Here is an 11,731-nt window from a genome sequence, read left to right as displayed (position 1 = left end):
AAATTAAAATTCGAAAATTTTTTCTAAAGCCTCCAGGGGACTTCGTTTTCGCACGAAAAAATTTTATGTGCCCTTATTGCATCCGGACCCACAATTAATAAATTTGAAAATCTTAAATTTGTATATGAAATACTGGTTTATTCCGCTTGAATTTTCACGAGAATCAGTCGAACTCTAAAGCTCAAATATGTGTTTTTTTTCACTGTATAAGATGGAAATTCAATCTAAAACTATTTATTTTTGATGAAGATTTATTTTGAGTATTGAATCATTGTTTTATACTTCACAACACAATCATAAAAACACTTTGATGCAAAAATTAAAGTACACCTTCACAATTGTACCTACTCTTGCTAGTTCTAGTTTTCGGCACCAGGTGGCGAAATGGTCGACCACTATTCCCAACTGGGTTGAAAATTTGTCTTCTTAAATTCAAAATTTAACTATTTCGTTAAAAATTGATCTAGTATTTGGTAGGAAATTAACTTTATTGTTTAAAAATTCATCTGTTTGGTTGAAAATTCAAGTATTACAGTTAAATGTTGATCATTTTAGTTAATAATTCGTCTTTTCGTTTAAAATTCAACTCTTCCAGTTGAAGATTCATACAAAAAGAAGCCCAGAGCGTAGCTTATAGACTCAATCTTTACAGGAACTAAGAAGTCGGAATTGGCTTTGATTCAAATAGCGACCGAGACGAACGTTTATATTCTGGACACGTTTGCATTAGGAAACGATTTCAAGGATTTGTGGTCCGAGTTGAGTCTATTGCTCTTCGAGAATAAAAATGTGATAAAATTGGGCTTTGGACTGACACACGATATTGCAATGATGCGCGAAAGTTTGCCGGCTCTCTCGAATGTGAGAGCTGGTGGACAAGGATATATGGATCTTCTTCACGTCTGGAGAAAACTGGTCCATGAACACAATTTTGAGTTTCCCTACCAAGGCGATTCGAATTTCTCCGGCGAGAGTCTGAGCAAACTGGTGGAGCTCTGTTTGGGAAATCGATTGAATAAGTCTGACCAATTCTCGAACTGGGAGCGAAGACCTTTGAGGGAGAGTCAAATTGTTTATGCTGGTTTGTATTATTTCAAATTTTTACGATTTTAAAAGGCTCGGATCGTGCGACTTTTTTCGACTTTGTTTTTATTTTTTATTAAAAATCATACTAATCGACTTTTTTTCAAAAGTTCTTAGTTTCAATTTTAATCAGGATGGGAATTTTAGAACGGAAATTCAAAACTAGAAAAAATTGTACGATTTTAATGGATAATTTAAAAAATGGAATAATTTCTTATCAAAGTTTTATTTTTTTCCACATGCAAGCCTTAACAGTTGGATGTTTTCAAGTCGAATGTGTTTGAAATAGATTAATTTTATACTCAAATTCAGTTTTTACGCTCTTTTTTCCATTCCCTTTTCTTAAAGAATTCGTCGAACAGAATTAATAGAAATCAATCAGAAAATTCGAATATTTTTGTTTGAAAGTTTGTTCTTTTTATATGAAACATTCGATTATTTGTTGAAAATATCAGTATTTTGATGAAATTGTATCTTTTTTTTTTTGGTCGAAAGTTTATCTTTTTTGGCTGAAAATTCGCCGTCCTCTAAAAGAAATATCTTCCTTTTATTGAAAATTCATGTTTTATGATAGAAAAATAATGTTTTATTTTATATTACTGTTTAGTTCTAAGTGGAACTATTTGGTTAAAAATTAATTCATTTTTTATAATTCATCTATTTGGTTAAAAATTTATATTTTTTGTTGTTAAAAACGATCTATTTGTTAAAAATTCAACTTTTCAGTCTAAGAATTCAACTGTATTTTTAAAAAATCGCCTTTTTGGCTTGAAACTGATATTTTTTGTGAAAAATTCACCTGTCTTCTAAAATTGTTTTAATTTTTCCATTGATAATAAATGAAAAATAGCTTTTTTATACAAACTATTAATAAAAGTTTATCATTCATTCGTAAAAAAGAGTTAAAGTGTCAGTTATTTGGTTTGAAAAGAAAAAAAAAATTAAGATTTTTATCACTGGTCACTTTTTCTTAAGTAGTTCTGAATTTTACAAACATAACATTATTTTTTATTAAAAGACCAACTGTTTTATTGAAAAATCGTTTATTTTTATTTTTTTTAGATTTAATTATTTTTTATTAAAGTTTGATCAGCTGAAGTTTCTACTCCTTGTTTGCAAATTTAACTATTTTATTGAAAATTGGTCTCTTATTTGTTTTTGTTTTATTTTTGGTCAAAATCTGATTTCTTTTATGTGAAAAATTACATGATTTGTTGAAAATTTGTCCTTTTTGGTTCAATTCAACGGCTTTTAATTAAAAATATTTTTTGGTTGAAATTTCAACTATTACATTTTACTTTGTTTATTGAAGTATCATCTCTTTGGTTTTAAATCAACTATTTTTGACAAAAATCAGTTTTTTTATATAAATTGCAAATTTATTTAATTTCATTTAATTTAAATCAACTATTTTGGTAAAAATCAGTTTTTTTTAATAACAAATTGATAAACTGAAAATTTACTTGTCCATTTTTGGTTAAAAATTGGCCTCTTTTTAATTTAAAAATAATTTTTTGATTGCAAATTTACCTACTGTTTTTTTAAATTCGTTTTTATTTTCTCGAAAATTGACCTTCTTTTACAAAAAATATTCTTGTTTGCAAATTCATTTATTTTTGTTAAAAATTAATTTCGTTGATTAAAACCTCCAATACTTTTAAAATTTCTAATTTGTTCCAATTTTTTTAATAAAAATTCATTTTTTAATGGAAAATTCGACTTTTAGGTAGAAAATTAATCTTCTTGTTTTGTTCAAACCTTCTTTCTTTTCATTGAAAATGATTTTTTTTACTCAAAATTGAACTATTTCATTTCTTGTCAAATTTTTTTTATATTCTAAAATTTATTTCGATAAAAATTGAAATATTTTATTGAAAATATATACATTTTTTGATCATTCATTTTTCAACTTAAAAATTAGTTATTTTATTTAAAATTCGCTTTTTTGTTTAAATGCAACTGTATTTTATTTAATATTAAAATATTTTTAGGAAGAAATATCAACTATTCAATTTTTCGTTGAAAAATTCATCTTTGTTTAGTCAAAGTTTAACTACTTTGGTGGGAAATCATTTTTTTTTGTCAAAAATTCATTACTTTAGTTGAAAATTCATCGCTGTGGCTAATAATTCAACTATTCTATTAAAAAATTCGCTTCTTTTTTGATTGAATATTAATTTTTTATCAGAAACTGTAACTATTTCATTTTTGTTAGATAATATTTTCTTTTTCAGTTAAAAATTCAATTCTTTTCTTTGCAAATTAAACTACATTTTTAAAAATTCAATTTTTTAATCTGAAAATTTCACTATTCCATTTTTGGTTAAATTTTTTTTTAATTTAACAAATTTGTTAAAAACTCTTTTTATTTTAGTAAAAAATTTACCCTTTTTAATTAGAATATTAAATATTTAGCTAAAAATTTATCTATCTTGGTTAAAAAATTTTATACTTTTAACAAATTTATTTACTTTATTAAAAAAGTTTTGTTGACAATTAATTTTTCATCGGAAAAATTCTACTTTTAGGTAGAAAATTAACCTTCTTATTTTGTTCAAACCTTTTTTTTTAGTTGAAAATTATTTTTTTGACTGAAAATTGAACTATTTCATTTCTAGTTAATTTTTTTTTATATTCTAAATTTATTTATTTCGACAAAAATTGAAATATTTTATTGAAAATATATGCATTTTTTAATAATTCATTTTTCAACTTAAAAATATGGTATTTTATTTAAGATTCGCCTTTTTGATGAAATTCAACTGTATTTTATTTAATATTAAAATATTTTTAGGAAGAAATATCAACGATTTAATTTTTCGTTTAATATTATTTTTTTTATCAGAAAATGTTTTCTTTTTTAGAAGAAAATACACTTTTTTCTTGCGAATTGAACTATGTTGTGAAATTTCAATTTTTTAATCTACAAATTTTACTATTTCATTTTTGGTTAATTTTTTTTATAACTTTAATAAATTTGTTTTAAAAAAATTGTCTTTTAGTACACAATTTCCCTTTTTAATTAGAACTTTAAATATATAGTCGAAAATTTATGTATTTTGTTGAAAATGTGTCTTTCTAGTAGAAACCTAATATTCTTGTTTAAAAAAAACTCATCGTTTTCGTTGAAAATTGAACTATTTCATTTTCGGTTCAAAAGTGAACTTTTTCATTTTTAATTTAAATTTGATCTTTATTATTTGAAAATTCTACTATTCGGAAATAATTTTTTTTATAAAAATGCTTACTTTAATTTTCTTTCAATAGACAAGAATGTTATGTATGTAAAATTCAGAATTACGTTTTTTTTTGTAAAAAATGAACTATAAACTTTTATTAATAATTTGTATAAATAAAAGATATTTTTCGTTTGGATCGAAAACTCATCTTTTATATTAGACAATTGATCCTTTTTGTTTGAAAATTAAATTTTTGTTGAAAATTTAACTGTCTTCTAAAAAATTCGTCTTTTTAGCATTTGGTTAAAATTAATTTTTTTTAAATTCATCTATTTGATAAAAATTCATCTTTTTTTGTTTACAATTGTCTATTCGCTGAAAATTAAACTTTACAGGCAGATTATTCAACTGTTTTCAAAAAAAAATTCAAATTTCTTTATGAAACTTTTCTTTTTTTCTTAAAAATTCACGATTTGACTGAAACTTGGTTGAAAATTAACTTTTTTAAACATAAAATTCCACTATTTAGTTGAAAATTCGCGCTTCTGGATTTAAAATTCAGCTTTAATGTTTGAAAAGTCTTCTTTTTGGTTGAAAATTAACTTTTTTAAACTGAAAATTCCACTATTTAGTTGAAAATTCGCGCTTCTGGATTAAAAATTCAGCTTTAATGTTTGAAAAGTTTTCTTTTTGGTTGAAAATTAACTTTTTTAAACTGAAAATTCCACTATTTAGTTAAATATTCGCTCTAATGGATTGAAAATTAATCTTTTATGTTTGAAATGTGATATTTTTAGATGATAATTCATCTCTTTTGTTTAAAAAAGTACTTTTTTAAATTGAAAACTCGTGTACTTTGTTGAAAATTTGTCTTTTGGTGGAATTCAACGATTTTTTATTAAAAATTGAAATCTTTGTTAGATGAAAATTTAACTATTATGGTGAAAATTTGTTTTTCTTTGATTGAAAAGTAATAGTTTTAACTTAAAATTGAAATATGTCATGTTTAGTTCAAGATTTATCCTTTTTAGTTGTAAATCCATCTATTTGGTTGAAAATTCATCATTATTGGCTGAAACTTAACTTTTTAAATTGAAATTTCCACTATTTTCTTACAAATTCGTCATTGTGGATTGAAAAATCATCGTTCATGGTTTGAAAAGTTATATTTTGTTGTTGAAAATTCATCTTTATTGGTCGTAAAATGACATTTTAAACTAAAAACTACACCATTTTGTTAAGATTTTTTCCTTGTGGGTTCAAAATTCGTCTTTTTGGTTTGAAAAATCATCTTTTTTATTCAAAATTTGCCTTTAATGATTGAAAATGTACTTGTTTAAACTGAAAATTCATGTATTTTGTTGAAATTTTTTATTTTTTTTTTGAATTCAACTGTTTTTTATTTTAAATTAAAATCTTTGTTAGATGAAAATTGAACTATTAAGGTTAAAGTTTGTTTTTCTTTGGTTGAAAATTAATAGCTTTAACTGAAAATTGAAATATTTCATTTTTAGTTACAAATTTATACTTCGTAGTTAAAAGTCCAACTATCTTTTGTGTTTGAAAAATCGTCTTTTTTATTCAAAATTTATCTGTATTGATTAAAAATATAGTTTTCAAAACTGAAAATTTATGTTTTTTTGTTAAAATTTCGTCTTCTTTGATTGAATTCAACTGTTTTTTTTTTATTTATTTAAAATAAAAATGTTTTTTGATTGAAATTTTTAATATTCTGGTGAAAATTCGTTTTCCTAATTGTTTTAACTAGAAATTGAAATATTTCATGTTGGATTGAAAATCAATGAATTTGGTTGAAATTTTACATTTATTGGTTGAAAATTAACTTTTTAAACTGATAATGCCACTATTTAGTTGAAAATTCGCCCTTATGGCTTGAAAATCATCTTTTTATGGTTTGAAAAGTCATCGTTGTTGTTTGAAAGTTTAAATATTTTGGTGAAAACTCGTTTTTGTTTGGTTGAAAAGTAATTTTTTTAACTAAAAATTGAAATATTTCATGTTGGATTGAAAATCAATGAATTTGATTGAATATTTACCATTATTGGTTGAAAATTAACTTGTTAAACTGAAAATTCCACTATTTATTCGAAAATTAGCCCTTATAGATTGAGAATTCATCTTTAATGGTTGAAAAGTCATGTTTTTTTTTGTTTGTTAAAAATTCATCTTTGTTGGTTGTAAATTAACATTTTTAAATAAAAAATTACACTATTTTGATAGAAATTTGTCTTTATGGATTGAAAATTCGTCTTTTATGTTCAGTACTTTTTAAAACTGGAAAATCATGTATTTTATTGAAAATTCGTCTTTTTTGGTGGAGTTCAACAAATTGAAATCTTGGTTATTTGAAAATTCAACTATTATGATGAAAATTCGTCTTTTTTTTAATAAAGATTTATTTTTTACTTGAATTTAACTGTTTTTTATTTAAAATTTAAATCTTTGTTAAATAAAAATTCAACTATTTGGTAGCACATTCATGAATTTTGTTGCAAATTTAATTTTTTATGTTGATAATTGAACTATTTCAAAAGAAAATGGTATTTTTGACTTAAAAATTCAACTATTTCGCTAAACATTAATCTTCTTTTTCTTTAAAAATTCGCTCATTTGGTTGAGTAGCCAACTACTTTGTTGAAAAGAATTTATTAATTATTTTCAGTTTAAAAAGAACTTTTTTCGAAATTCTGTGCGACTTTCTTTGTAATTTTATACGAACAATGCGACTTTTTTCCAAGTTTTCGAGTCGATCCGAGCCTTGTGTATTATACCTTCATTAATTAATAATGTTATTATTATTATATATTTAAATATTTTTTTATCACAGCTCTGGATGCTTATTGCTTATTGGAAGTTTACGACGCACTTTCTAGACAATGCTCACAAATGGATATTCAATTTCAAGAAGTCTCATCACAAGTTCAACACATTCCGCACAAGTCCCCGAAAAAATCGGTGAAGAAAGCTACAAGAGTGAGTTTTTCTTTTCTTTAAATCACTTTTTTATTAATTATTTTGAAATATTTCAGGGCATTTTTAAAGATCACGAGAAATTTGTAATAGATTGCAATCATCTTAAGCGATTTTCAAGATTTTAGGATTTTTTTTTTATTTCTAAAAAATTTTCAAGGGGATTTTAAAGAATGTATTTAAGAGAAGTGAGGTATTTCGTAGGGTTTCCAAGATTTGAAGAGTTTTTAAATTAGTTTTTGGAATTGATCCTGAATTCTTCTCAACTTATCCTGAATACTTTTAAATTCTTTTGAATTTTTTTAATTCAATTGCTAAAATGATCAGAGGATTTGAAATATTTTAAGGCATTTTTTGTTTAATTCCTCTACATTTTCAATAGTTTTAAAATATGTCAAAGGGTTTCAAAATATTTTAAAGGATTTGAAATAGTTAAGGGTTTTTTTATAAGATTAGCAGCACTTTTTTATTTATTTGAATGATTTGAAGAGATTTCAAAGACTTTGAAATATTTTAGGGTATTTAAAAAAATTCCAAGGCATTTTCAAGAGATTTTCAAGTGTTTTAATAAGTTTAAGGGATTTTAAAATTTTCTTCCAATTCATTTGAATTCTTTTGATTTGTTTTGTTGTAAATTCACATTAAATTCTTAGGAATTTCATCAAATTCTTTTGAATTTTGTTTCATTTTTCTAAACTCATTTCAAACTTACTCGATCCATTGAATTTTTTTTATAATTTTGAATTTTTTAAATTCAGCTGGATTTTTTAAAAAGAATTTCATCGAATTCGTCTCATTTCCCTTAAATTCGTATAAATTCACTGAAATTTTACTTAAGTCAATGGAATCTTTTCGATTTTAAAAATTATTACCAATTTATTTCAATGATTCGAAAAGATTTTCAAATATTTGTTTAAATAAATTTGTAATTTCGGTTGATGTATCTTAAATTCTTCTAAATTTTTCTAAATTCTCTCGCTTCAATGGATTTAAAAATTTTTGATTAATTTATATTAAAGCCTTTAAAATTCACTTTAAATTCTTAGGAATGTAATCTAATTCTTTTGATTGTTGTTTAATTTTTCTAAAATCCGTTCAAACTCACTCAATTTAATGAATTTTTTCATATTTTTGAAAATGTTTCATATTATTTAATTGTTTTTAATTCATTTGATTTTTTTTTAATTCGCCTGGAAAGAAATTTTTTTATTTAAAAATTTTTTTTCCTGTTCACTTGATTTTTTGTTGTTGTTAGAAGTTATAAGGGTTTCAAAGGTTAGAATAAATTTTCAAAATTGTATTTAATTCGTTTGGAATTCACCCTCAATTTGTATTAATTCAGCCTGAATTCTTTTCTATTCTTTGGAATTATTTTTTTGTTAGAAATTAGTAGGGTTTCAAATATTTTAAGATATTTTCAAATATTTTGGAATTTCATGCGAAATTTGTACTGAATTCTTATTAATTTATCCTGAATTTTTTTGAATTCTTCTAAATTATACAGAATTCAATGGAAATAGTAAAAAAAAATTAATTTAGCTTAAAGTATTTTATATTGACCTTAAATTCTTAGGCATTTAATTAAATTCTTTTAAATTCTGTTTAATTTTTTTAAACTTATTTCAAACTTGATTCAATGCATTTTGTCATATTTTCTAATGGTTTTCAAATCACTTGATTGCTTTTAAATTTAGCTTCTAAATTAAGAACGATTAACAAAAATTTTAGTTTTCAATTTTTAATGCGCCTAGCTTAACATTACTTAAAATATTCTAATTTTGAAAATTTTTAAAGTTCATCGCTTGATTTTTTATTTAGTGTATTGAAAATGATAACGCGGATTTATATTTTTGGAACTTAATTTGAATCTTTGAACTCTATTATTTATAAGTTCTAAATTTTCCAGTTTATCTGTATTCAATTTTAATGGTTTAAAATTAAAGATTCCCACTTTGAATGCCTTAAGTTGTTGTTTATTGTTTATTACTTTAAATGGAAAAACGTGTAGAATTGAGTTCGTTTTTTTTTTTATTTCATGGACCGTGAAAAATGTTTGCGAACCGGGAAAAAATACGGCAATTTTTTTCTTCGATTAAATCGGCCACCCTAATTACAACAAAAATTTAATTGTTGGCTTTAGAGTTTGAATTTTTTAATTTTCTTGACCTGGAAAGAAGGTTGCGAACCGAGAAATTGTCGGGCATTTTTTTATGTAATTAAAACGGCCACCCTGTTTGTTTTTATTTAAAAATGTTGTTTTCAATTCGTTTGAATTCTATTGAATCTCAGGGTGGCCGCTAAATCTGGAAACCGGAAAACCGGGAGATGACAGTGAATTTATTTTTTAACCGGGAATTTACCAATATTTACAAGAAATTTTACAAGGCGAAATTCAAAAATCTTCAGCTGTCAAAATTTTCCATTTTAGATTTTAATTTTTAATTTAAATATTAAAAGCGTTTGAACTTGCAAATGTTTGATAAAATGTATTTTTATTTTATTAACTGTATAAATATAAATTAATTAATTTTAAAAAGGAACAATAATTGATTTGTCAAAACGATTCTAAATCCGTTCGAAATTCAGAATGTCCAGATTTTAACGTTAAAAATTAAACTGTTTCAATCCGAAAGTCTTTGCCATTAAAAAATGCTAACGTCCGATTAAAACATTATAAACTATTTTTAACTTAAAAATCACTTCATAATAATGTATTTGTAATTGAAGGTTTTTACTAAATTAAAAATATTTTTTCAGTCGAAAGTATTCAATTATTAATCCGTTAGGTTTTAAATTTTTTAATTGAGAAAAATAATATATATTTAATATTTAGAAATATTTGTGCTTTATTTATTATTTGTAGAAAAAAATTCAGTAATTTTAAGAGGTATTTAGAAGTTTCGAAAAGATTCAAAATTAATTTAAAAATGTTAATGTTTGCAAATAATTTAAACGAAGGTTGTACCGACAAAATTCGGCTATTCATACTAAAATTTCGGTGCAAATAGCCGCAACCTGATTTAAAACAAAATTTCGATGCTTGCAGATTTCAACAAAAAAAAATTTTAAACTTTTTAAGAATTGTGAAAGGTTTCAAAAGAATAAAAACATTTTCGTAAGATTCCTGGGATAATTGATAATAGTTTTTCACTTTGGAATATTATTTTAAAACAATATTCAAAAATATTCTAAAAGATTTCTAAAATTGTTGAAAACGAATCTGGAAGATTTTAAGTAAATTTGTTAAAATTTTCAGGATTTACTAAAAATTGTGGGTAAAATTCTATTAATTTCAAAAGATATTTCAAAGTTTTAATCAAATTTCAAAAATAATTTGAAAGTTGAATACATTTAAAACAACTTCTAGATTTTTAAAGATTTTGAAATAAAATTTTGAAGATTTCATTACAAATTTTACAATTGAAAATTCTTAGTATTTTCCATTTTTTACGTGTTAATTATTGAGTAATTGTATATAAAATTGTTGAATTAAGAAACTTTTAAACTTCAATTTTAAAAGTTTAAAATTCAAGAGTTACATTTGAAGTGCTTTGATTTTTAGTTTATTTTTCATTACTTCAAATGGAAAAATGTTTAGCCTTAGGGTTCGTTTTTTTTAAATTTTATCGACCGTGCAAAATGTTTGCGAACCGGGACAAAAACCGGGCATATTTTTCTTCGATTAAAACGGCCACCCTCAATCTAAATTGAATTGTTTTGAAGTCTTGTGAATTTATCCTGAATTTGTATGACTTTTTAGAACCAAGTCAATAAAGTACAAACAGTAAATCCTGAAGATCAACAAGTGAATAATACTCCAGTGGTACAAGCAGCCCAAATGCGGCAAGCAACTTCCGGAATTATTCGAGTTGAGCAACGAGTGCAAGATGCAAATCCGGAAGTTCGAATTTTTCCGATACCAGCGCATGAGTGGCGAGTTGTCTGCGACTCGATGTTGGGCGGATTAGCGAAGCAGCTTCGAATGTGTGGCTGCAATTGCATTCACATTGAGTATGATCGTGGTGGCGATCAATCGATGAAAATAGCGATGAATGAAAATAGAGTTCTACTCACTCGGAATGGTTGCTATCAGAGGGTAAGTTCAAGATTTTCATTTATTTAGAATATGAATTTCATCGAAAATAATATTCATATCAATATTCACACTCTTTTCCGTATAAAATTTAATTATTTTATTTGAAAATTCGTGTTTTTTTATATTTTTGATTTTTTTAAAATAATAATTAATACTATTTTTCTGAAAATCAGTTTTTTTCTAATTGGAAATTAATTTTTTCAACTAGAAATTTAACTATTTGGTTGAAAAAATGATTTTAGTCAATTTCAGATGTTTTTATTTAAAATTAAAATCTTTGTTAGTTTAAAATTCAACTATTTTATTAAAAAATTGTTTTTATTAAGTTGAAAAGTAATAGGTTTGAATGAAAATTTAAGTATTCCATTTTTAGTAGAAAATT

General features: G+C 23.8%; 1 protein-coding gene across 3 annotated transcripts in view; it reads left to right on the top strand.

Annotated features, from left to right (window-relative positions):
- Positions 1–11,731, top strand: part of LOC117176310 (exonuclease mut-7 homolog) — a 63,278-nt gene that overhangs the window by 34,285 nt on the left and 17,262 nt on the right. For all 3 annotated transcript variants that reach the window (XM_033366520.1, XM_033366518.1, XM_033366519.1), the window contains 3 exons: positions 653–1,081; positions 7,111–7,256; positions 11,014–11,349. In XM_033366520.1, coding sequence (XP_033222411.1) covers positions 653–1,081; positions 7,111–7,256; positions 11,014–11,349 — 911 coding nt within the window. The remainder of the gene's footprint in view (positions 1–652; positions 1,082–7,110; positions 7,257–11,013; positions 11,350–11,731) is intronic.

The sequence above is a fragment of the Belonocnema kinseyi genome, chromosome 7 (assembly GCF_010883055.1).
Source record: "Belonocnema kinseyi isolate 2016_QV_RU_SX_M_011 chromosome 7, B_treatae_v1, whole genome shotgun sequence".
Classification (NCBI taxonomy): Eukaryota; Metazoa; Arthropoda; class Insecta; order Hymenoptera; family Cynipidae; genus Belonocnema; species Belonocnema kinseyi.
This window is presented reverse-complemented; position numbering and strand designations above follow the sequence as displayed.